Genomic DNA, 25579 nt, shown 5'->3' on the forward strand with positions numbered 1-25579 from the left:
CACTTCACCAGTCAACCGAAAGCATCACCAACATGGGCCTATGGAGCCCTCATGGCCTCGTGGCAGCCATCACAACCCTAAGTTCACTGGCAGTGTGGGACGCCGGCTCGTCCGGGTCTCTAAACAGCGCCTAAGGAACCCCTTGCCCTACGGACCCAGTGCCGATATCCCAGGCTGTTCTCTCAATCCTCGCTTACAGCAGTGTAGGCGTGGGCAGGGGGCAAATTAGTGGTCCGGGTGGGCTCTACCCTACATATCGCCCTAAAACGGCGGCATGGTGACGCGTGACAAGGGTGACTGATTGGGCCTTGTGAACTATTAGGCTCTCGGACCAGAGGGTCTGGCAAGCGACCGATATCCTCTCCAGCGTTGTCGGTTCCTGCATTACAGACGACATGGTTTCAGACCGGCAAGAACAATGCGATTGACAGATCATTCATGTCAGGAAGCCTCGAGCACAATAATGATTAGACAAGTAAAGGAGTCGACCAAAAACTGGGGAATGCTACGTCGTATACTGATCTGATGGAGGCGCTGGATTTATTGGCGCCAGGGCCGAGGCGGCGCTACAGCCACCCCATCAATGAAGGCCGTTGCAAGACAGGAAAGGGATATGGTAGGACCACTCTTTGGCCCATCAGCTGTGGGCTCTCAGGATCGTCATTATTGGCTTACACCGATGTCCCTTGCTACTGCAACTTGCCAAACTTCGTTGTCGATCTGTGTTATTTTCTATGAGCTTGTCTCGACGTTGGAAAAAGACACTTCACCTTCGGCTTGTGTCTTGATAAGCCTTGCTTACTCCTCGGCCGGCGCTTCTTGGATACAGATTGAAGCGCGTAGGAAGACTGACGGGTAACTGGTCCAGAAAACTAGGACGCGCGTTCGCCGGGGAAATGCTCTTATCGATCGAATTTGTCGAAAAGTACACACCTAATCATTCATGAAGGAACATGAACATGACTTGACATATTACAATCCTCCTTCTATCGCGTCAATCCCCGCAGACAAGATCATGGGGGCATGTATACTCGAATCAACGCAACACGATCAAAAGTTCACCCTTCAAGAGTTAGGGATCTCGTCGTGTGTCGGCGTGGATGGAAAGCAGCAGTTCACCATCCAATTGGACCAAGACAAAAGCCCCGGTTCCAGAAGCTCTCGTGCCATCCTCGACAGGTCCACTGGCCGATGGTGTCTTTCACCGTCTGAGGCAACAAGTCATCCTCTTGACACGTTCTCTACACGACTCTCCCTCACCGACCCATCCTCGCGTTGGATTGACCTCCTCCCCAAGAACGAGGACTGTGAGTGGTTTCTGAGCGGAGTGGACTGGAGCCTTACAGGTCTGGGGCCCTTAGAGACATGGCCCGTCTCTCTTCGTACCGCTGTTAACCTATTATTGGCGGAGCCTGGCCCGGGGGTCATCTACTGGGGCCCCTCGCTCTGTGCTTGTTTTAACGCCAGGGCGTACGAGGACATCGCGACGAGGCTCAAGGCTCCATACGACATCCAAGGAAAGCCTTTCAAGGAGGTGTGGAATGAGGTTTGGCCGGACCTCGAGGTGTTTCACGACGCGATGCAAGAGTTGAAGCAGGGTATGAAGAATCTGAATGTCGCAATATTTCCAGAACAGGATGATGGACGCAGGGAAGAAACGTTTTGGGATGGAGCAGTTCTGCCAATTCGGGGCGAAGACGGTAAAGTGGCAGGATTCTACCACAGAGCGATGGAAACGACGATTGAAAGAGTCAAAGAAAGAAGAGCCAACACGCTCTATGCGATATCCGCCTTCCCAGACCATGTCAAAGACTCAGTCTGGCAACACGTGCTTCACGCCCTTGGGACGAACGAGCAAGACTTTCCCATGGCCTTCGCTTACTCGGCCGAAGATAGCGCTTCATCTTGCAATTTGACCTTGCAACAATCGCTCGGGCTGCCAGATGACGGCCATCCACTCGTTCCACAGCAAGTCGACATCTATGACGGATCCACGGGATTTCCTTACTATTATCGCAAGGTAAAAGCTACTCACAGACCTCTCGTTCTTCATCGCGCCGACGGATCCCTCCCTGAGACACTTCTCGACGGTTTTGCGTGGCGTGGTTATGGCGAGAGGCCGGTCAGTTTGGTCTTTGTTCCGGTGTCTGTTAGCAGTAGGCTACTTGGCATAATTGTCTTTGGCTGGAACCCACGAAGACAATATCGGCCGGAAGATGACGCCTTCATAAAAGCCCTCTGTCGACAAGTCTCAGCAACAATAGCGTTTGCAATTGATTGGAACGAAACACGTCAATGGGCCGAGAGGATGACGATGCAATTAGCAGATCGCGATAAGCAGATCCGAGAGATCGCAGAACACGGACCGGTGGGCATGGTCCGACTGACGCCTGCCGGGAACATCGTATGGGCCAACTCACAATTCTATGCCATCACTGACCACCCGGTTGAAGATCAATATGAATACTCCTTTACGGACGTACTTCACCCTGAAGATCGGGACGTCTGCATGGGCTACTGGTCCGCGTTGGTGGATCAGGGCCAATCTGTTGAGCAAGAATTCCGTCTGAACCGCAAGTGGCTCCCTCCACCTACTACAGGCAATCCCAACCCGCAGGAAGAGCACTGCTGGATTTTGTCGAATGCCTTCCCGGTCATGGAAAATGGCGTGGTCCAGAGCGTGGTTGGGTGCATCACCGACATCAGTCGTACCAAATGGGCAGAAGAGGTTCAAAGTCGCTTGGCAATAGAAGCGACAGAGGCTCGGAGACTTCAGGAGGCTTTCATCGACGTTGTCTCGCATGAAATGAGGAATCCGCTCTCTGCAATCACGCAACTCGCAGACGGGATCGCCGCATGCCTTGACGACTTCAAGCCCGACGTGGCCTCCAGAGACGATGCCATAAGCCTGCTTCGAGAAAAGGTGGAAAACGCGAAAACAATATTGCTCTGCGCGGCCCACCAGAAAAGAATCATTGATGATGTACTTACTCTGTCGAAACTTGACGCACAACTTCTGTCGATCACGCCAGTTGTGGTGCAACCGCATGTCGTCGTTGATTCTGCACTCACAATGTTCCGCGCCGAATTTGAAAGGAATGCTATCACTGTCGACAACATAGCGGATGAGACGTATTCAGACTTTGGAATCGACTGGGTTACACTGGACCCGTCACGACTCATGCAGATATTCATCAACCTCCTCACAAATGCCATCAAATTCACGAAACTAGAAGACAAGCGCAAGATTACTGTCCGACGTTCGGCTTTTGAGAGTTATCCTCCGCCGGAGCTAAAAGGCGTGCAATGGTTTCCCAGCGACCAAGGTAGGACAGACATCATTTCTTCGCCAGAATGGGGTGACGGTAAGCCCGTGTATCTTCTGTTTTCAGTCACGGATACTGGGAAGGGGATGGAACAGGAGGAGATGTCAAGATTGTTCCACCGCTTTCAGCAAGGCACGGAGAAGACGCATGTCAAATATGGCGGCTCGGGCCTCGGATTGTTTGTTTCTCGTGAGTTGACGGAAAACATGGGCGGCGAGATTGGCGTCGTTTCTGCTCCCGGCAAAGGAAGTACATTTGCCTTCTACGTCCGGGCGCGCAAAGCGGACGCTCCACAGGAGCTTACTCAAGTCAGTCAATCTCAATCACCCGCAGCCGCTTCCCCATCGACTCCAAGACGTGCGTCGCTGTCGCTGTCATCGGGGCGACAAAGGACGGCCTCCATCAAATCACCACCCCAGCAGCAACAGCAGCAGCAGGTGCACAGTGGTACCTCGTCGATCATGGAGACCGAACGCCCTCCCCGGCCTGTCCGTGTCCTCCTCGTCGAAGACAACACTATCAATGCGCAAGTCCTCACCAAACAGTTGGAGGGGGCCGGGTGTACAGTCTACACAGCGAACCATGGTGCCGAAGCACTGGATTTTCTCCCACGTCTCAAGGCGTGGGCCGGCCCCACGAAGGCCAGTTATATCCACCATAGTCAAGATACCAAGTCGACAAACCCAAGCTTCGACATGGACATCGATTGCATCTTGATGGATATTGAAATGCCCGTGCTTGACGGACTCAGCTGCACGCGCAGGATCCGCGAGATCGAACAGCAAGGTCTGCTTGGAACCAGTAGGAAGATCCCGATCATTGCCATCACCGCAAACGCCAGGGCCGGCCAGATCGATGCCGCATTCGAGGCTGGCGTCGATGCTGTACTGCCCAAACCGTTCCGTGCGGTCGATGTCTTGTGGAAAATGGATGCGCTGGTTCATCATGCCGACGACGGCGACAGCGACAACAACGGACGACGATGATTGGATAAAAATGGACACACAACAATGATGTATGAGGATTTTTGGATCGGGTCGTGTTAGGCGTTGAGGTGCTCAGCAGGGTCATCGTCATTGTTCTCATCCACCTCCGCCTCGTGGGATGATGCGGTATGGCGTTGATAGCCATTTGGCTTCTGGTTTGTTTGTTAGGGCAGGTTTCTTGTATATAACTGAATGGAAGTCGGCCCACGTTGGTTGAGGGCCTCTGGCAAAGCGCTTTTTGGCTTCAACGACAACGCGTATGAACACAGGTGCCAGACAAGACAAAGAGAAGAGGCGTCGGGGATATATGGCAAGTATTGGATATTGCAAGGTTACAAATAGACTCTTCTGGTGGGAATGAAATCGGTGGCAACGTGTTGAGGCGCACCTCGGGCAGGAGTATCATCATGATGATTGCCCGCTTTGAATTTCACTTTCTTCTTCTTTTTCTTTTGTCAATGTACTACACCTGGGGGAACTACAGGCGGAGATATTCGATTCTTGGGGATCAGTTAGTCTGTGCGGCCATGCATGGCAGGAAGAACGGCGGCGGTCTTTGAGCGCGCGGCAGGAATTGTACCATGGTAGGTACATCATGTATTATCACGAATATACCACTGTTTTATCTTGTAGCAATGGCGGCCATATCCTAATCCATTTTCACAACTGATCCTCGTCATCTGGGTCTGGCATTCCCGCCTCATGAGCCCAAGTATTTTTGTGGTCGTCGTAGTGTTCATCCTCAACTTCATCTTCATCTTCATCGTACTCTTCTTCTTCCGCGGCATGTTGTTCCCCACCATCTGGGTCCGCTTCGTTGTCTTCATGTCCCTCTTGTTCTTCCACTTCATCTTCAGTGATACTCACGTCCTCGGCCTCACTGCCAAGCTCTTCAGCGACAAGATCGCGATTCTGTCCACTATGATTGTTGGCTTTCTTCTTCCTTCCAGAGGCCCGCTGATCGTGACCGTCGTCATTATCGTCATCGGCATCACTCTCAGAGCTCCCACCACTACCATCACTCTCGCCCTCGCTGCCGGGATCATAATCCTCTTCAAGTTCATCCTCTTCGTCCTCGAGCTGTTGTTGGGCTTTTTCCAACTCGGTGCGGGTATCTTCTTCTTCTTCTCCTCCATCATCAACACCAGATGTAGCAGTGTTGACACCACCACCAGTGCTACCAGCGACACCACCACCACCACCAGCCTTTTTGGCAGCAGCAGCAGCGGCACGACGCGACTCAGCAAGACTGGCATCCTGCAACCCATGCCTCTTGACGTAGGCATCTATACCTGGAAAATCGGCCTGGTCGAGCATTGAGAATTCGATTTCTTGAACGTCCTCATCTCCATTTGGAATAGTTGTTGCAGCATCACCACTACTGCTCGGTCTATACGCGACATTCAAATTAAAGGTCCGCTGCAAAACCGAAGTATACGAAATGGACACGATATCATCAAACGCAAAAAACGCCAGTGGTTTCTTGAAGCCGAAAAAGATGCCGTTTTCCAAGAAAAACAAAAATCCGTCTTTGCTGCCTCGGAACGCTTTGACGTGGTATGCCTTGTCGCTTTTGCGGTGCGATTCTGGTTTTGCGCTTGCGAATTCCGTTTCGGTGGGGTATGTTAGAGACACATTGCCGCGAGTGGCGGTTTGGAGAATGTGGTTGAGTGCGATTGAGAAGGTTTGGTCGGGTTCGCTGTCGCTGTCGGATATGATTTTGGTGAGTTTTGGGTCGGAGATTTGTAGAGATTTCAAGGGGCCGTGGTTGACGGTCCAGATTATGGGTTCGACGGTACTGGTACTGCCGCTGTTGGTGTAGGTTGAGTTGGTGGAGGTTGAGTTGGAGGTTGATGTTGATGTTGATCGAGGCAAAAGGCAGAAATTGTATTGTTTCGTCGCCTTTTCGGGAACAGGCAGACGCAGCGCGTAGGCGAATTGGTTGAGGTCAACTTCGAACTCGATCGAACTGGTTGCTGGGTTTCGTGCGAATAGGGTATGTGTAGAAGGTGTTGTGTTGCCGGTGGCACTCTTGTTCTTGTCTTCTCCTCCTCCGGTATACTGTGCAATTCCGAGATGTAGTTTCTTCCGCTGCGGTATGGAGAATGAGACGTCTCTTGCTTCGAGGAGAACCTGGCGGTTTTGTTTTGACAACGTAGTAGAGGGGGGTTGACTCGTTGACACGGAGGACCCGTTCACCAGTTTGCGCTTCTTCGAGGCTGGTTCGCTGTCGTTATCGGTGGCATCACCTGTGCCGTTGCTCGTATGGGTGAGGTGGTATCGCGCGATATCTTCGAATAGAGGTGCATGTTGCGGACTCGTTTCTGTAATAGATAGATGGAAGAAAGGGTTTGTTAGAAAACGTGTCCGACAGAAGTATATCCATTTTGTCGTGCGTGGCTGATAACACCTGGGTTGGAGGATCGATTTCAACTTACGTATGGCATCAAAGACTCGTTTGCGCAGTTGTTTGTCCTGAGCAAATGCGCGGTCGATCACGCTTGAGTCCGACATCTTTGCTGAAGTGTGTACTCTGGAGTGTTCCGTACTGCTCGACAGATGATGCGAAGTGTAGCCACTGCTAAGGCTTGTAGGACTAGTTGGAGGTGTGCATCTGCTGCGACATGTTATAGCGGAATGTTGAAGTAAAGCAACGTCGTAAGGTAAGAGACACGCGCAGGGATCTATTCCCTGCTACCTAGGTACCTGCCAGCGGAAGTGTGTGATGCAATTGTATAGAACCACAATAGCACAAGGCGGCTCGATTATTAGTGTTGCCCCCTTTCGTGGCCCCTGACTCGCGGCGCCTTGTCTTGCGTCTCGCTACAGCACAACCAATCATTGACTTCAAGTTATGCGGCCTTCTTTCTTGTGTTCTCGCATACAATACCGTAGGCACGGCATGACCCGACGTCCTGAATCTCTTATTATTATCCAATGTTGCCAGGTACGTTTGGGCAGAATGGATCACGCTGTGTTCTGAGTTCTGATATTGACTTTTTTTTTTCGCCTACAGACTCAAGTCAAGCTTTTTGCTAGTCGTACTCTCCCAGGTCAAAACGCTCCTTCGGCCAGAACCTCGCTTTAATGGCGTTGCCGTTGAAGATGCGCCCTTCCAATGCATTGACGGCTCTCAATGCACTGAGCTGGCTCACAAAGTGCACAAACACCAGCGCCTCGCCCTCTTCACTCTCAGGGCGGTGGATGTAGACTCTCTGGACGCTGCCGTACTTTTCACCGCATTCTTCACCAATCTCTTGCATGATGCCGCCTTCTTCCTGATCCAGCTCCTCGTCCAGATCCAGGCCGTTAAGCATGCCCTCCAACCGGACGACTTCTGACATGGCGCCGAATTTGCCTTCTTCGTCTGCTTGAGCAGACTTGGGTTTGTGACCACCCAAAATCTTGCCCGTGCCAGCAGGAGTAGCATATCCCCCACCCTCGGCGTCGGATTTCTTTTTTCGTTTGTCAACCTTGGCGTACAGTGGATTGACAATTCCTGTTCCTTGAGCACCCAAGCCTTGGCCCTTGCTCCAGCCGTACTTTGACATCAAACGTTCCGCAAATCCCTTCTGTCCAGGACGCGTTGATTTCGGTTCATCCGAACCGTCATCGGCTGCTTGGTCTGATACGGCGAGCTTCTCGGCCAGCTCAGCTTCAGAAGCAGGAATCTCCTCAGGAGCAGAGGGCAGATTGTAACGAACGGGAGCTCGGGAGATCTGAGCAGGTGGAGGATTCTCGAGGGCTGGTGGAGGCGAAGGCGGGGGCGGTTGAGCTGGTTGCGTCTGGGTCAGCCGCATCCGGCGTAGATATGCATCCTCGCCTGTTGGATCGTCTGGTAGGTCAGCCGGCGGGGGAGGGGGAGGGGGGGAGGCCGCGGCGGGCGGTGCCGGAGGGCTCTCATCGTTCAAGTTCGGCGGCGGAGCAAAAGACATGCCCGGAGGAGCAAACTGTCCTACTCAGAATCAGCCACATGCGCAGAGGAGTTGTAATACCCGTTGTGTCCTTACTGTTCATGAGCCGGCGCGAGTCATCATTTTCTTCAGAATCACTTGTGCTCCGCCGCTTCATACGATGTCTGTAGAGAAGATCCTTCCATTCCCTTACCTCGCGAATCTTCTCCTCGCTGTGCTTGTACTCCTCGTAGTTGTTTGGCCGGCTTGGATCATATATATCATCCCAATTCTGATAGATTTCAGCATTGTCCTTGTTCTTCTTGCGCTTCTTTCGGTTTCCACGCGGCTGTGGGCGGTTGCTGGTGTAGAACTCATTCACGTCATCGTCGTCGGCGGTCGCGGTCCAGTCTGCGAGTGTGGTTTTTGGCGCACTCGGTTGAGGCACATGAGACTCTGTGGCTGCATTGTCGGCAGAGCCAGAAGGCACTGCTGCAGTGGTCGCAATAGAGGAGGACAGTGTCGCAAATTTGCCCGCAATGGCCTTTGCTTTGGCCTTTTGCGCCGCGAGTTGTGGTCTTTTGGTGGGCTGAAATCTCAAGGAGGCTGCATATCATCCCGATGCATGGCACATGTGAGCAAATCTATCCAGCAAACCGTAAGGTCCTTACGACTGTATATATACCGGCGAGTGCTTGCTGTCTCTTAACAGCGTCATCTTCTGGTGTGTTTTCGGCCGGCTTCGTGTACGTGACCGGAGCGCTCGAGATGGTGCCTGTGGTAGCACTGTTTGGGTTGAGCAGATTCGCATAGAGCGACAACCCTCCTCGCGCAGGCTTTGGAGCCTCGTTGGCCATGGCGAGGTGTCTCGGTTCTGCCTCAACCACCGAGCGCACCGAAGCACAGCCCAGAGGAATCTGGCTCGGCCACAAGATCTCGTGATATTCGACAGGCGGAGTGTTCTCGGGGAAAAGGTGGGATGCACCACGATGTCGTATCGCAATGGTGTACAAGGCTTGTTAAGGCGCAGACAGGGGGTGAAATCGGGATCTATATGTAGGCGCCCACCAATCGCTACGCTGGCAACACCGCAACGGGATGCCTGCGGGTGGTTGTTAACTTTTCGGGTGGATTTTGAAGTCGTAGAAGCATTACCAGCGATGCTCCCCAAAGTGTTATGATCGTGAGGTTCCGGAGAGACCTGTCAAAGCATGTCTGAAGATGCCGCGCACGATGATTCTGGGCCCCCACAGTCCGATAAGCACGGGAAAGACTGCGCTGAAGTCCCCGGCACGTCATTCACCGTTGAGTTTGTATCTCTTTTGTACTTCGCTACCATATACTACTGTTCTCTCCGGGAGAGTAGCTGTTTCTCCTGCCTTTCTACATCTCCTGTCTCTGCTCCCTGCCCTCAGTTTTGACTGCCGTTGCAAGCATGAGCACTTCCACCCTCTCCACGTCGTTTTCAGGCAGTTCGCCGGCCCCAGCAGTCATTGTACCCTCGAAGCCCAATGCTCTGACCATCTCCTACCAGCAATTGACACGAGACATTCTTGATTTTCAGGCGAAATTGGCTGGACTCGGAATCCGAACCGGCGATGCAGTGTCAATAGCATTGCCCAATAGCTACGAGTTCATTGTGTCCTTTCTCGCAACATCCTGGCAGCGAGCAATCGCCGCTCCTTTGAATCCAGCATATAAACAAGACGAGTTCGAGTTCTACATTGAAGACCTGTCTTCGGCAGTGGTTATACTACCACGGGGCTTGTACGCGAAGGAAGGGCCGGCAGTCCGGGCAGCGAGGAAATACAAAGCTGCCATTGCAGAATGCTATCTGGAGGGATCCCAGTTGGTTCTGGAGGTGAAAGAGCAAGGAAGGCTGGCCAATGCACAGTCCCAACGAGTGGCTCAAGCTCAACCAGAGGATGTGGCTTTGGTGTTGCATACGAGCGGTACTACCGGACGACCGAAAGCTGTTCCGCTCACCCACCGCAACCTCACAAGGACCATGTTGAACATACAAAACACATATGAACTCACCTCGAAAGATCGCACCATGCTCGTCATGCCTCTGTTCCATGTCCATGGTCTTTTGGCTGGATTTCTGGCCCCGTTGAAAGCTGGGGGCTCCGTCGTGGTGCCTCCCTCCTTTTCTGCTCGCTCATTCTGGGATGATTTTATTACCCATAAGGCGAACTGGTACACAGCTGTGCCTACCATCCATCAGATCTTGTTGAAGAACCCGCCGCCCAATCCCAAACCCAAAATTCGCTTCATCAGGTCATGTTCTTCCCCGCTATCTCCGAAGACGTTCCGGGAACTTGAAGAGGTCTATGGGGCACCTGTCCTCGAGGCCTACGCCATGACGGAAGCCGCACACCAGATGACTTCCAACCCGTTGCCGCACCGAGGCACTCGCAAGCCGGGAAGCGTGGGCATTGGTCAAGGCGTGGAGGTGAAGATCTTGGATGAGCAAGGTGACGAACTCCCTCAGGGCAAGGAAGGGGAGATCTGTATTAGAGGGGAGAACGTGACCAAGGGATATCTCAATAATGAAAAGGCGAACAAAGAAGCCTTCACCAAGGGAGGTTTCTTCCGCACAGGCGATCAGGGCAAGAAGGATGGGGATGGTTATGTCTATATTACTGGGAGAATCAAGGAGCTCATCAACCGAGGAGGTGAGAAGATCAGCCCGATCGAGCTGGACCATGTGATTGCTACACACCCTGGGGTATCGGAGGCCGTGAGCTTTGCTATTCCCTCGGAGCTTTACGGACAGGAAGTTGGAGTCGCAATTGTTCCAAAGCCAGGAAAGAATGTGACGGAGGAGGCCATTACCGAATATGTTGCCAGCAAAACAGCAAAGTTCAAAAAGCCGAGCAGGGTGAGTCTTGCGAGGGAGTCGTTTCACTGGAACCACTGCTAACCGATTTCTAGGTTTGGATCTTGAAAGAAATACCAAAGACAGCAACAGGGAAGATACAGCGGAGGAAAGTGGCCGAGTCTCTGTTGGCCAAAGATAAACCTAGACCGAAGCTGTAGACGGGTTGCAGTATTTGCAGATGTATATAAGAGACTATCTGCTGGATCTAAGACCCATTCTAGATTGGATAAAGGGTCCATAGTGCTGTGTACAATCATGTACAAAACTTCGCACCAATTACATGGATGAATATACCTATCATAAGCTGTTTCGTCGAGTTTCAAGTTGTATTCTTACGAGCATGTTTTCGGGGAGTTTGTCACCGTTCAAGTTGGCTGCCTTTACAGCCCCTCCGCCCAAACACGGCGTCTCCAAAGCCTGAGGGGCCCCACGATGAATGATGGATGCCCCGAGGACCACTCACCATCATCTCCCACACCTCGAAACACCCATGGTAAGCAGCAGCTAAATCTCATTTTGTCAAAATCTCTTCTGGTTCTTCATGTCGCTCGCACTTCGTAGCTGCACTGCTCGAGCATCTCGTCTACAAGGCAGCATCCGACCGATCTTGTGCCAGTCTTCATCACCTTCTCCAATCGCGCACCTGATCAGAATGTCGTCCTCCTCTTCCAGCCCTCCCACTGCCGAGTGGCTTGTCCACGTTCCCGACCTCCCAGGCGCTCTTGAGAAACGTCTCGCGGTCCGGCCTGAACATCTCTCTCAACTCAAGCCAAAGATCGATGCCGGCGTCGCCGTGTTCGGAGGAGCAACCATGTCCAAACAACCAGGACCAGGAGAGACACCACAGATGACGGGCAGCGTCATGCTCATCAAAGCTGAGAACGAGGAGAAAGTGCACGAGTTTCTGGAGAATGATCCATACACCAAGAACGGCGTGTGGGATGTGAAGAATGCAAAGATTTATCCGTTCAAGTGTGCCATCAGAACGGCGCTATGAGTGACAAGCGACACCAGACAACCGGAGTGCCGATACCGTGTGCAAACGGGAACGGAGTGATGTGTCCACTACAGGCATGTCAACAGGCATACATTGCAATTTTGTCAAGAAGCGCTCCGTGCCATTCCATCTGAGGCTGGGTTTCGTTGTATCCAGACAGGTTTCTCCTTTTCCCTCGGACGGCTGCCTGCATCAACCCTCTACTACCGGAAAGCCCGTGCTTCAGCCTCCTTTCTGAATGTCCCAGCCGCTCAGGCACAACATACCATCCTTTGAGGGAGGTGCACACTTCTCTTAGGAATTAACTGATCGAAACTTGTGGCTGGCGAGCTGAGCGTCGTTTTGTGTGGTAGGCTGGAGATATCGATGGCGGTGCCTAGAACCAGCAGCGTGCTCTATTCTATGCAGTGCAATCGGGACCATGCTTGCCAGATCGATCACTTGAGCAACCAGGTCACACAGAATAAAACGGAGTTCAACTTCTGCAAACGATTCCAGTGATTGCTTGTCGCTACAACTACAGTGAAGCTCCTTTCTTTTTTGACGAGATTACACCTGCTACGACACCAGCAAACTGCCAGTGTTGAGAAACCAACCGAAACCAGGAATTCAGTGACGCGCATTTCGTATATCGCTTCCCTCGCGCGCGGTACACACTCAGCGAATTGTCATCTCCATTCCTGCACGTTGCCGGGTGGCTTTGATCCTTCTGACGGTCCGTCACTTTTATTCTCTGCCCACTATTCTGATCTCGGTACTAGTAGATCTAGACTACTAGTATATCGGTACGTCTATTCGGCTTCACCAACACCGCGCCTGATCTGGCCCGTTGCTGAATCTGGTCTATATGACGATTTTGTTTCTTTCTCATCGTCCCGGCGATAGTTATCACTACTACTGTCACTACTACTGAGTGCATGTTTTGATCCCTCATCTCTTATTTCTCTCTCTGTGCTCAAGTTTTCTTCCCGTCAACCACACTTTCTGAACTACAGCCCTCACTTTTGAACCCTCTCCAAAAGAGACAGTCTCTATCTCATTCTTCTTGCCTCACAAGAACCAGCACTTCTTCTGAAGCCACGATGGCTCTGTTTACTGTCATGTTGTCTCTTCTTTTCCTCCCCATCTCGGTTCTCGCCCAAAATGCCCCCATCACCCAGAACAATCCCAAGATGGCCACCTTCCAAGCTGTTCTGCAAATCGACAAACCGGTCCAAGGTCAAATCACAGGCGTGTCCAACGGCAATGGCACCGGCGTCAATTTCAACATCAACTTTTATGCATTTCCAGTCGAGGCGTCAGCCGGTCCCTACAGTGAGTTCACCCAGTACCTACCACCCTGACCAATACGTGGTTTCCACGGATGTGAGAAATGAAGAGCAGATATCATCTCATCGCACACATGTTACTCTGGTCGATGGCAATGGCGAATCTGATCTGATCTGCCAATCTACGTCCCTCTTGTCCTCCTTTTTGTTCCTCTCTTGGAACCTCCTGGTAGGAACTGATATGGAAGTCATGCCGTTGTGCGGCGTACATTGGACTCATCCACACGATTGCCACTCTATTTTATTTTTCGGGTCTTTCTTCTCTAATATTCTACTGTATAGAATACCACATCCACGTCAACCCCGTCCCCTCCGACGGCAACTGCACCGGCACCGGCGGCCACTTGACCCCCTACGGCCGCAACGACACTCCCCCCTGCGACGCCTCTCAACCCTCCACCTGCCAGCCCGGCGACCTGAGCGGCGAACACGGCTCTATTGAACTTGCCGACCAGGCCAAGAACTTCCAAGTCACCTATCTTGACGCCTATGTCTCGACAGATCCAAATTCGCCTGCCTTTTTCGGTAATCGGAGCATTGTTGTTCATGCGGCCAATGGGACGAGATTGAACTGTGGCAATTTCACTCAGCAGCAGCCATCTACTAACAATAACAACGCGACATGGACTTCGTGTGCGACTCCAAGTGGAACTGCGACTGCGACGGGGACTGCGACGGGGACTGCGACTGGGTCAAAGTCGGCAGGGCCAAGTATTGCCAGTTCTACTGGAGCGGCGATGGCTTTGGAGGTTCCGCAAGGGGTCTGGTTGGGTTCTGTTGGTGGATTGGTCCTTGCTGCGGCGGTGATGGTGCTGGGTTGATTGACTATCTTGTCCTAGCCAGGAAGGCAGCCAGAACAAGTCAATCAGGCAAGCTGCCGGACTCCGGTTGGCATGGAACTGTGACACAGGGAACCAGCAGTGTCCTGATTAGGATCTGGTGGTCTGCGCTAGGGGAATGGAGAAGCAAATGGGTGGATGATATTACTGTATGATTAGAACAAAACTACCAGGTACGCGACTCCAGGAGACTGGAGTCTTTGTGACAGGCTCATGCGAAAAGCAAAAAAATAAGCTCAATTCAATGAAATGGTTTACCTTACCATCATCGCTTCATCGTTCGTAGCATCCCTGGATGTCATGTCATGTCGTGAGCTGACTGACTTGACTAGAGTGACTTAACCCTCGAACACAGCCTCGTAGTAGCCGCCTGATATATACTGTGCGACAAAGTGCCACTATCTACCCACGAAGATATACATCCATATACTGTATAACGGTACATGTCCACAGCAGTCATCAAGTACCTCTACCTGGGGAGACCGTCAGTGACGTGGATAAATGCCACTCTCGCATCGACTGCAGTGAGCGAGGACGGAACTCGAGAGCGTAATTGTTTCCTCTTCCCCTTTCATTGACACAGTCATATGGCCATCTGCCGTAGCACTGCCAGTTCACCATAATATACCATATCATACCCAAAGGAACCATAAGGTACTCCTGTCATCACCGCCCCTTCAATATGCATGACAGCCAAGTCAAGGCCGCCCTGTCGCATCTTATGTCTCGACATTTGAGCCATTAATAGACCGATGTCTCTCCTTTTTCTGGGCACCAATAAAGCATCAACTGATGCTCAATATCGACTCTGATCGTCCAAACCAGCTCATCAGATACCCAACCACTGCAGCCAGGAAACTAACGAGCCAGACTTACAGTCAGACCGCACGACAGATAAGTATACCCCAACTTGAGAGAGAGAGACGTGTATCTCCTTCCCCTCTCTTGCTCTTTGGATCATCCCTGCGTAACTCAACTCAACCTCTGCAAAAACCCCATCTGAATCAACCTCTCCACATCCCCCTGCCTCACATAAAACTGACTATTCTTCGTCAAATTTATCGCCCCATATTCCGTCTGTATCTCCCCTGCATCTTTCAGCACTCTCACATCAATGAACAAATCCCTCGGTGGTTCCAGTGGCCCTGTGAGATCGACGTCCGTCCATTGTCCTTTATATTGGGCGAGTAGATCGACGTATGACCGAAAATAGGATTCTTCTTCTGCACTCAGGGAGTCAGAATTGCCGGCACTCCCCGTTGTCGTTTCCTTTTTATTATCATGATGAGTTGCTTCTCCACCCTCGCTCCGCTCAGGAGCTTCGTTGTGTAATTCTTCAACCACATCCCTTCCCAACCACGCCATATTTTCCAACCGTTCCGCCCTCACCCGATGATAAGCCAACAAACACCGTTTATTCCTCCTCATGCTAAGATGATCAACTAGTAACGCACATGCCGTGGCCGGATGAGCCGCGGGATCAAATGTGCTTTGTGTGCTTTGGACTGTTTCGCCCGTCTCGTCGTCGACGATGGTGGTGATGGTGTTATACGGTTCCAAGATCCGCGTCACGTCGCGGTCGAGGTCGCGGACTTCGCGGACGATTTGGCGGACTAGTTCGGTTTGGTAGGCTGGTAAAGAGGGGAGGTGGAGGGTGCGTTTGGCATATTGGACCTGTGATGGATAGACAGAAGGGATATAGGTTAGTTGGTGGTTTGAGAGGGGTGGGATTAGGTTGTGAAATGAACGCTCTCGGAGATGAGATTATATGGTTCTTACAAGCTTGTTTCCTAATTCTCCGTGCATTGCATTGGATACTAGGATCAGACCAGACCAGACCAGACCAGATCAGATCAGATCACCATGGACCGTTGGGAGGAAAATCGTCGAGGTGAGCGATAGTATACCCCTGCACGTGGTTCAAGTTGTCGAGAGGCTTTTACTGTAGGTCTAGACCGAAAACTCAAGGTAGGTTATCTCGCGTGCGTATGGATGTACTGTACGTACCCCGCGGGTAGTCGGCTGGTTCAATGGAAAGATGTGCCGCGTGCCGCGCTTTTCGTGATTCCAAAGGTAGTGAGTGTGGCAGGCAGTATTAGCGGTAGTCGGAGGGAAATAAGGTGATTGATTGCTTTGGAGGAGAGCGACGATACGTGGACAGGATACTGTGGGCTTCAGGTATATGTATGTAGGTTCAAGTTCCGGTGGTGGTGGTCTTCCTGTTCCTGAACTTTGGAATGATGCGGCGCCGTCGCGCACGCGTCTCTGATACCGTCGCCGTTGCTATTCCGCCAATCAGGGGCCGCGAATCATGACTCGCATGCCGCATGCCGCATGCCGCAAACCGCGATTTTCAATTATTAGTAAGAGCCCCCGGCCTGCACTGGAGGCACAGAAATAGAATAATTTGTGGGTAGTACCCCTTGATTACATGTCCATCCATTTATCAACTTCATGCATCATCAAGCCTACTTCCGCCGTCTTAAATTGTGAAGGCGGCGTCGTTCCCATCTGACCCAGCAATGCGCAGGGTAAACAAGTCATGGTGTATACTTCGAGGTGAACTCCGCGGCCACTGATCGGCGCTTCTGTACGAAGGTATTCCGCCCCTGGATCCTCAGCCTTGCCGGGAAGGATCCTACCATTAACATCGAGCCGACATCCCCCATCAGATAGGTCAGCGTTTAGCGACCAGCAAGGGAAGGACAGAAAAAGTATCATCAGGTTCTCAATATTTCCCATTTGCAAAAAAAGAAAGGAAAAAGGAACAGAAGAAAGAACCAATTTCGCTCCCTTTTCCCAGACGAAAAAACATCTCGACAACACCATGTTTTGGATTACGATGTACAGTCAAGCCCAAGGTTTTCGCGGGCTAGAATCCAGAAACACAATGGTGATCTTAGGCCTCTGATCCAATGGCCACGAAGGATTCTCTTTCCTTTCTTCCCTTCTTTCGCTTGCTCTGCCAGTACTTGAAACCCAGATCAGCCGTGATCAGAAAACCACTAACCATGAAGCTGCGCTGCTAGTGTGCAGGACGCTCTGGTCCACCCGCCTCGCTTTATGGTAACGTACCACAGCACCTCCGTACCGTGGATGTCCAACCCGGCTTTCTTCTTCCCGAGAGGCAATTCTGCAACCGACCGTCCAATTCTTTTAACAGTCCCAAGTTCAAGTTGGTTGTTTCTGTGTGCCTAGCAAGCCTTGCAGGGCTCCGAAACGGGCTTCACTCCAAACTTGGACATAAAATCCCTGGCGAATGTTAGCCAGACAGACAGACAGCTGCTGTCTGCAGTCATGAGGTGCCTGCCTTATCCCGCAGTGGATGTTGCAGAAAGACATATTTGCAATATTCACCCATGGCGCGCAGATGCTTGTCGTGCAGCCGGCATGTGATTCGTGTAGTAGAGGAAGCTGAGGGATATGATTGATAGACAGCCAGTGTCGGAACAGAGTGGAGAGAGGACCTCAATCCGACTCCATTCAAAACGTTGCAACGACAACATGAAGCCATGCCACTGCACTGCATACTACCAAGAGATAGGGCGATTGCGCCCCATGGCCACGTCGAACAGACACTCACTTACACATGACGCTCCACTTCGTCCATATTGCGGCGCGCATGGCATGGGAGCATCACCGGAACCGTCTGGTTCGCGAGTTGCAAGCGGTACCGTGCTGTTACCATGGACCATTCGCAATGCTGGAATGTCAGAGCCCTTCATTGGCTGGAATTGCTGAGCTGTAGTTAAAGTTTGAGATACGGTATGAGGGGGACGAATAAACTGGAGAAGACCTTGTCTGTGGAGCAGAGCAGAACAGGGGTGAAAATATGGGGAACTGGCAAGGGTACACTAAAAAGCAACCAGTATTTGTCATGACCACCACAACTTGCACCTTTTTTGATGGTCCAACCAGCCAACTTCCGAGTCTATCGGCGCTGGCTGGTCAGAGGTACTTGAACTCTTGAAACACTTTGTTTCAATTGGTCGTGTACGCGATACTATCCTCTAGACATCCACTGAGGTAGACAAGGTACAAGGCAAGGTATATATATCCCTGCATTGATAGACAGTCCGGCTGAGAATGGGCCCAAAACCCTCAAAAGCCGTATGACTTGCATGAAACGAACCTTCGAAGAGCTTCCGAACCAACGGCCTGTCAGCGTTAGGTTCTGCAGTGATCGAGGCTCACCCTGAGTCCTGACCCGCAGATGCAAAATGTGGTCCTGTAATAAATGGCATGAAAAGAATTGCACGACTTATCCGTTCAATAGAGAACGGTACCGCAGCAACAGTTTACCCCTGGTAGGTACTAGGCTGGGAAGTAGTTGCTGAACCTCTGCGCTGCGGACCATCCCACAAGGAACCTTGAACCAGGGCACCAACGGCATTCAAGTTGCTAACAAGGCCCATGTAGTTAAATGTCATTCCAGGCTTGCGGTGACCGTCATTTGTGCTCCAAATTTGAGGCATTCACGCGGTAGCGCAGACCACCATAGTAATTTGAGCGGTACGGCGACTGGTATCATATATATTGATACTGAACTTGGAAGCCAGCTCATCGTGAGCAGACACAAAAAGTGAGAGGAAGTGGATCCTCTCTGGTTAGCGAGTGGGAAGAAAAGCCAAAGCATGCACGGGGGAAGAAGGAGTACTTATCCACCAAAGCCACGTTCCTGTCCCTACCGGCTTGAAAAAGCAATGATCTGCACCGAACGATCCCAGCAGTGGTAGAAACGCGTACTGGGATATCATCCATGGCATAGTTCGGTCTTATGGTCAACGTCCAATGCAAAGCCCCAAAGGAAAGCATCAACATAAAAACACAAATACACTGGGGGTGCCCCATCCACTTGAGAATCATACCTGGGATCTGTGGGATATGAAAATATGGCCAGACGTGATGTAACACTGGCTAGGTCCGATGTTGGACATGAGTGGGCTCGGTTGAAGCTCCCAAGGCTTATCCCTGGACGGACGTAAACTTTAATGCCGGATGTTGAACTGCGATAGCTCCTAGACGTACCAGGTAAATTGGTCGGCTAAAATGATCCGAAACCGTAGGCGATTGCATAGAAGTGGATGCTTATTCTAGCATGCTGTGACAAGTCTGGTGGAGTTGTTGATGCATCCGCGTGCGGTTCCGTAGAGGCTCAAATCATGAGCGAAGGAATGCGGGAGCGGGCCGAATACGGTCAACAGCACGGTCCATGCCAGTGCATGGCTGTTCCTGGAGAATCACCTCCGTTCTACCCTGTTGACATGTTTGCAGTATGCATATGGCGTAGACATGCCATGCTGACTGACCAAAAAGCAGTCATCGCGTGAATTCCTCCAACGTCAAAAACTGTTGGAGATAGCAATCTTTAGATATGCTGTCGAGGAAGTCGCTTGTAGCGTATCGGAGAATATGGAATGCTGCAGCCAGTTCCATGGCGATCATGTCTGTATCCGCCGTCATATGAGTGTTCGTTGTACAGAGAACCACTGGTAGCCAATCAGATGTCAGGAACACCCGGTCAATCACGGGTCGGTCAGGATCAAGACTCAGGCCAGATCCAATGCTTATGGTGCTCTCTGACAGCGTGATTGACCGGCAACGGTCCCTGCTTGAGGGAGAGCTTCCAAAGTCTTAGGAATGTGACTGGTGGCCCAAGCACCCGCGAAGGACAGGGGAGGGAAACGTTCACTCCTCGAGTGGAAACTCACCAAGAAGATCACCCAGGGTCATTCTATCTGACAACAAGTCCATCAAAACCCTTCCTTTTATCAAAACAGCTTCCACACGATGGCAGAGACCTGACATGGATGTTATAGCATGGTTCAACAGTATGGGGCTTACCGTTGCAGCGCCACGACTGAAAGAGCCCCTTCAGGATATTGCCCTCCTGGATGCATGGGGACCACAACAAGAGGGTTCCTATTGGGAACCCTCATGTGATGCCTGAATGCGATGCTTAACACAGCTGCTGTTGTCAGCAGAATCGCTCGCGGTGCCTTTTTGCTTTCATCAACCTGAAAACAAAAGAAGTTCTTTCAGAGAAAGCCGGATCTTGACCATGATTCCGGATCCGGAAACTCCCACTCGATGCATCCATCAACCGTAGCGAACACCACAAGGCCGAGACTCTTTCTAGAGATTGATATGTTCTCTTGTTCTGGTCTTTCTCTTCACGTTCTTCTTGCATTCAACAAAGGTGGTCAATCAGCCTGTGGTCTCAGATTCGAGATTGCTTTTCAACCTCTCACGGGTAATTGAGACAAAGCCCACCAATCTAGCGTCATCAGTTGCAGCATTAGGAGGCGACTACCTACTCACCGCAAGATTCGCACATCAGGCTGTCTGCAGTGGACCGACACTCATCCCAACGACACCCAAGGCTCTTGGTGTCCAGTTGCAAGATCCCATCGGGTTCCTGCAACAATACGATAAAAAGAGAGACCATCATCCAGAAGATAGTCCCTTCAAGAACAACGAGAACCTTTCATCAATTGTCCTTCCCATCAAAGCAAGACCACCACTGATCAAGCTTTGATCCATTGTGCGGCCAGTTCATACGGCGGAAGACAACATTGTGGCAACTTTCCACAATCCGGGTGTCAACGTTGCGGAGCACACTTCAACCGTCCCTTGAAGGAACGAGTGTCTGCAGGACGCAGGCTCAGAAGGTCTTCACCGCTTGCAAGACAGCAACAACAGCTCTGTATAAAGCTGAGAAGCCTCCTAACTCCAACAAGCGATCCATCAAAGAGCCGCTGAAAGGAAGAAGACATACTTTCTTGGTCGCGAAAGCTCATTCATCATCCCTTTTCCAAGAGTTCGCACCATACTCCAATGGCTCAGGACAGACCGTCAACTCCTCACTCGACCGACGGCAATTACATTGTAGGCGACGCCAGTCAACTCCGACAGGTCAAGCCAGAACCATACACACCGCCCATGCCGCCAACATCCATGGTGACAAGCATGCCTTCCCATTCAGCATTTGTAAGTATATCCAGTATAAGAACAAACCCAAACGAAACTGACCTTGACAAGGATCCATATGGCGAAACATCCCTCTACCCTGACCCAACTCCAGTCTACTACACCCCACAGCACGTAGGTAGACCCCAACTTGAAACCAGTTTGGAACTTGCTGACAGTCTTAGGCAATGATCACATCCGAGCCATCACAAACACCGCCCCAAGGCCGTAGTGGAGGTCGCGTATTTACTCGGAGTGGCAGAGCCATTGCAACTCCCTCCAGCCCCAGCAATACGGCATCCACTCGCGCATCGGCATCTCCGGCCCCACGAGCGCGAAGGAATTTAAAGAAGAAGCCCACGAAAAAAGGAGGACCCGTCATTGACAAACCACTGAGTGTCCTGACAAAAGACTTCCAGACACCGATCAAAGACATGAATGCATGGGTTCATCGCCCCGTTGAAGATAGGATGGCCGAGGTGGAAAAGAGAAAGGGGTACATCTCAAGACCAATGAACTCGTTCATGTTGTACCGAGCAGCTTATGCTGATCGGGTGAAGCAATACTGCAAAGAGAACAATCATCAGGTCGTGTCGCAGGTGACAGGTGCAAGCTGGCCCCTAGAGCCCAAAGAGATCCGGGACATGTATGAGAGGTATGCTCACATTGAGCGCGACAACCATCAAGCGGCTCATCCGAACTACAAGTTCGCACCAAACAAGTCGACCAAGAGAGCCAGACAAGATGATGATGATGCCAGTGACAGCGATCCTGACTGGGAAGGTTCAACCAGGAGCTCCAAACGCAGCCGGAGCGCTCGACGATTTGACAGCAGAAGCGCCTCATCCACTCCTCTGGAAGACAGACCTGTCCGGTATCATCAACCGATGCCCGCATTGAATTTGTCAGGGTACGAGATCAGTAACCCATATGGCCCGCCGCCGTTGATCATGGGTCCTGCTGGTATGGTAGGCGAGTATTATCAGCCGTCGACAGCCATGGCACCATACCAAGACCAGGTTTCTGACATCAAATTCGAGAAGATGAACAGCCCCTTTCCCTCATACCAGGCCACAATGGGTCTTCTGGGGTTGCCGCATGGCGGTCATCATGAGTTGTTGACATCGTACCCTGCACCACAGCAGGTGGAGTATCCGGTCCAGCATAATGTGCTTGATCCTCGCCTGGGGCAGCTCGATCCCAATTATCCAATGGTATACTATGGGGAGGACATGAGACATCCTCAGGAGATACCCCGGACAATCTCTTATGAGCCGGTGAACCAGCTCGAAATTGGCTATCAGCAAGAAGCGTATCATCCAGGACTGGCAACACTGACTGAGGAGCACGATGTCTGGGGAGACGCGGGACAGGCTGGTTCTGACTTCGACTCGGAGTTTCAGAAATTACGCTGAGTAAGGAGCAATTGGGTAAAAGAGAAAGGAGGGCATCGCGTTCACATATGCATAGCGGCGGAGTGCTCCTAGATTTTTGATTTTTAGTCTTTCGAACGCACGCTTCAAGTCCGGGTTGTACAACAAAGACAGCTTCTTGGATCCTTTGTCCAGAAAAGGAAATATGGATGCATGTGTACAGTGTCGAGTGCTGTTCTGGAACAGTCCCGGCCTTCGGATGGTCGGTGCCAAAATTAGATAATGAAAGACATTTCAAGGATGGCCATCTGCTGTACATGACAGTCACCTAGTCAAAACCAGGAGCACGAGTTGTGATTGTCGCAAAGTTGTAACCGACGTGGATGGCTTTCGAAGTGATTGAGTCGACGTTGCCGAAGATTGGCTGCTGTTCTAAGCCAGGTGTTCCACCGTACAGAACGGCGCATTCTGTTACCGCCAGACGCAACCCCGAGGTACAGGCTCAACAGGCTCAACAGGCGAAATGCACAGTAGTAAGACAGTGTCGGGTAAGCTATATATCTCAGAGTTGGTACGTGCTATTGGTCTTGCCGCTTGAGGTACCATATTCTTTTCATTCGCAGAGAGCAGAGCCTTCAGCCGAGTCTATAACAGAATGTTGCAGTTGGGTTTCAGCAGTTGCTCTGGGATCGCCTGGACAGATATCAAATCGCGCTCCTGATGCCCACCCCAGGTTTCTCACAACCTGTGGTGCAGAATGTATTTGTATGGGGACAAAGAAATACAGAATATAATGCTCGAAACATGCCATAGGGGTCAGAAACCGACTGTCTCATCTATCAACCCTGCACCGCTCACAAAGAATACACTAAGAGGAACTGGCCTGGCCTGTAAAGGACCACCCCCGGGCTTGCCTTTTCAGATCACAACTTGGCCTTGATTGTCTGATCTGACCCGTTTTGAGCAGTGGCCTCGCTGTTCACCACCACAGCACCAGTATTCTCACCCTCACCGAAGAAAATCACCTCGACCGTCAAGTCGTCTCTATACCGTCTACTGTATGGGCTCGGCAAGGTGAGCAGCGCACACAGCATGTCCTTATCCTTGCCACCGAGCGCGTTGCGGACCAGATGCGTGGCGGCGTTCTTGTCCTCCACCACAAATCGGTCAACCTTTTCGGCCTTGACGTCCCACTGCTGCTGACGGATAGGTTTCTCTCCTGCTTTGCCATTGTCCACACGTCCGGTCTTGTCCATGTTGCCACCTTTCTCCACAGGTAGAGCGGATGGAGCGGAGGACTTGAACCAAGATGTGAGCCAGGCCGTGCTCGAGTTCGAAGATGCCGAGGCTTGTTTGTTCTGCTGTTCAATCCATTGTCCTACTAGACCGACCGCTTCTTCGTTGGTCAGCATCTCCCACAACCCGTCAGTGGCTAAGATCAAGAAGTCACCCTTGGAGGGTTCGATTGGCGTGCTAGTCACCACGGGTTCGGCGGTAACATAGGGCGGGGTCTTGAGGAGAGGATGCGGCGTGCGGCCAAAGAAGTTCTTCTTGAGGCGCTCCTGAGTGTCACGGGACCACTTGTAAAAAGCATCGCCGAATGCGCGAGTAGGCTCCAGATTGCCCAGGACGCGACCTGCGCGGATGACATTTTCTTCTCCAGGATGTTCGGCACGCAATCGGGCAGCTTCATTGGGATTTGAGCCAGTCTGGTCCTCCGACAGAGGGGTTGCGAACCACTTTCCAGTCTGCATATTCCGGCGACCTAGTACCGCTCTGCTGTCACCTGTACAAGCCACGCGCAATGTCTTGCTTTGCGAGTCGTAGAAAGAAAGCAAAGCGCAGGAGCCTGAAAGGGCAGGAGCCAGTAGTTCGGCAGCAAGTCGTTTGCTAGGGTTCTTACTCAGCTTGCTCACGCTGTCCAAGCAGATCTCGTTGTCCAGCTTGACAAAGGCGGATTTCATGGCCTGGTCGATCTCTGCCGGTGACGGGAAAGGGGACTTGGGGTTTGACAGAGCGGCCTTGTAGGTGCTGTTGAGTTCCCGGGCGACAAAGGAAATCAAAACTTGACGAAGTTTTGCAGAAGTTGTCCACCCTGAGTGACCGTCAAAGACACCCCAGAACATCCAGTCCGAAGACGGTGCTCCGTCCGTGGCAGCAACGGTGTTTGGGACTTCGACAATCTTCTCGGCATGATCGTCCTCAATGGGGTCGTTGCTTGGTAATTGCACGACGTCGTATCTGACCACGCCGCCTCCACGCCCCACAAGAAACGACTGTTCATTCTTCCGTAACCTCTCCGTGGCTTGCTCTGGAGTCATCATCTCAAGGACCTTTCTGCCGTAGTCATCGGTATCCTTTGCCAAAGGGCCGTCGCCCACTATGGAGCCGGTGAAAAACTGATCGTTGTCCACCACCAACGCTTTCCGATTTTGCTCTTGCGCGGACGAAACAGGCGTCGCAGTGCCTGAACCAGAAGCGGGCTGAGGAGCCTCTGGAGTAGTACTCAGACTTCTGGCCGGCTGGACTGAGATGGGAGTGACCGGGTTACGAAGGAGATGCTGTGGTCCATCGCCTCTATACGCATACCACGCCCCAATGGCACCTAGGGTTCCAACGAACGCAATCGGCAACTTCGGTAGACGCATAGAAGACTGCAAAGGCTGCCGCGACGTACTGTATCTCCGCGTAACAACCGAGGACTGCGCAGCTACGACATGATCCGAAGGGCCAAAGGATGACTTGGAGGAGATGAGCTTGCGGAAGGGAGATCGTCGAGCCGTGCGAAGGGCGAAAACGGCGGCTCGACGCATGGAGGCTGTCAGGAGGATGGAGCGCGATGGAGCGCGGGCATGTAGACTCGGAACAGGAGAGGCTGTAGGAGACAATCGAATGACATTAGGCACCGCTAGAACATCATGTATGTTGTGAAGGAAAGGCAGTCGTCAATCCTGTTGTAGTTCTCACTGTTGAAATGACAGGCA

General features: G+C 51.8%; 10 protein-coding genes across 10 annotated transcripts; 6 read left to right on the forward strand and 4 right to left on the reverse strand.

Annotated features, from left to right (window-relative positions):
* The first annotated feature begins 360 nt into the window (after positions 1–360).
* HMPREF1120_03753 (uncharacterized protein) lies at positions 361–4983 on the forward strand. The gene has a single exon (XM_009157836.1). The coding sequence runs from the start codon at positions 944–946 to the stop codon at positions 4310–4312; it is 3369 nt and encodes a 1122-aa protein (XP_009156084.1). The 5' UTR covers positions 361–943; the 3' UTR covers positions 4313–4983.
* HMPREF1120_03754 (uncharacterized protein) lies at positions 4973–6826 on the reverse strand (the record flags this gene model as incomplete). The annotated part of the gene is made up of 2 exons (XM_009157837.1): positions 4973–6636; positions 6751–6826. The coding sequence occupies 2 exons, from the start codon at positions 6824–6826 to the stop codon at positions 4973–4975; spliced, it is 1740 nt and encodes a 579-aa protein (XP_009156085.1).
* Positions 6827–7347: 521 nt separating this feature from the next.
* On the reverse strand, positions 7348–9062 carry HMPREF1120_03755 (uncharacterized protein; the record flags this gene model as incomplete). Its single annotated transcript, XM_009157838.1, has 3 exons — positions 7348–8267; positions 8323–8811; positions 8891–9062. The coding sequence occupies 3 exons, from the start codon at positions 9060–9062 to the stop codon at positions 7348–7350; spliced, it is 1581 nt and encodes a 526-aa protein (XP_009156086.1).
* Positions 9063–9640: 578 nt separating this feature from the next.
* HMPREF1120_03756 (uncharacterized protein) lies at positions 9641–11247 on the forward strand (the record flags this gene model as incomplete). Its single annotated transcript, XM_009157839.1, has 2 exons — positions 9641–11089; positions 11143–11247. 2 exons carry the CDS (start codon positions 9641–9643, stop codon positions 11245–11247), a joined length of 1554 nt encoding a protein of 517 aa, XP_009156087.1.
* A 494-nt stretch (positions 11248–11741) lies between these two features.
* On the forward strand, positions 11742–12086 carry HMPREF1120_03757 (uncharacterized protein; the record flags this gene model as incomplete). The annotated part of the gene is made up of 1 exon (XM_009157840.1): positions 11742–12086. The coding sequence occupies one exon, from the start codon at positions 11742–11744 to the stop codon at positions 12084–12086; it is 345 nt and encodes a 114-aa protein (XP_009156088.1).
* Positions 12087–13168: 1082 nt separating this feature from the next.
* On the forward strand, positions 13169–14235 carry HMPREF1120_03758 (superoxide dismutase; the record flags this gene model as incomplete). The annotated part of the gene is made up of 2 exons (XM_009157841.1): positions 13169–13400; positions 13697–14235. 2 exons carry the CDS (start codon positions 13169–13171, stop codon positions 14233–14235), a joined length of 771 nt encoding a protein of 256 aa, XP_009156089.1.
* Positions 14236–14426: 191 nt separating this feature from the next.
* HMPREF1120_03759 (GINS complex subunit 1) lies at positions 14427–16623 on the reverse strand. The gene is made up of 2 exons (XM_009157842.1): positions 16033–16623; positions 14427–15927 (listed from the first exon to the last, which is right to left on the reverse strand). The coding sequence occupies exons 1-2, from the start codon at positions 16057–16059 to the stop codon at positions 15226–15228; spliced, it is 729 nt and encodes a 242-aa protein (XP_009156090.1). The 5' UTR covers positions 16060–16623; the 3' UTR covers positions 14427–15225.
* A 41-nt stretch (positions 16624–16664) lies between these two features.
* Positions 16665–18148, forward strand: HMPREF1120_03760 (uncharacterized protein). Its single transcript, XM_009157843.1, has one exon. It carries the CDS (start codon positions 17677–17679, stop codon positions 17992–17994), a length of 318 nt encoding a protein of 105 aa, XP_009156091.1. The 5' UTR covers positions 16665–17676; the 3' UTR covers positions 17995–18148.
* Positions 18149–18241: 93 nt separating this feature from the next.
* On the reverse strand, positions 18242–25569 carry HMPREF1120_03761 (protein phophatase 2C family protein). Its single transcript, XM_009157844.1, has 4 exons — positions 20575–25569; positions 19965–20530; positions 19282–19742; positions 18242–19224 (listed from the first exon to the last, which is right to left on the reverse strand). Exon 1 carries the CDS (start codon positions 25406–25408, stop codon positions 23519–23521), a length of 1890 nt encoding a protein of 629 aa, XP_009156092.1. The 5' UTR covers positions 25409–25569; the 3' UTR covers positions 18242–19224; positions 19282–19742; positions 19965–20530; positions 20575–23518.
* HMPREF1120_03762 (uncharacterized protein) lies at positions 21091–22637 on the forward strand (the record flags this gene model as incomplete). Its single annotated transcript, XM_009157845.1, has 3 exons — positions 21091–21243; positions 21295–21357; positions 21408–22637. The coding sequence occupies 3 exons, from the start codon at positions 21091–21093 to the stop codon at positions 22635–22637; spliced, it is 1446 nt and encodes a 481-aa protein (XP_009156093.1).
* Positions 25570–25579: the final 10 nt, after the last annotated feature.

This window comes from Exophiala dermatitidis (assembly GCF_000230625.1).
Source record: "Exophiala dermatitidis NIH/UT8656 unplaced genomic scaffold supercont1.3, whole genome shotgun sequence".
NCBI lineage: Eukaryota > Fungi > Ascomycota > Eurotiomycetes > Chaetothyriales > Herpotrichiellaceae > Exophiala > Exophiala dermatitidis.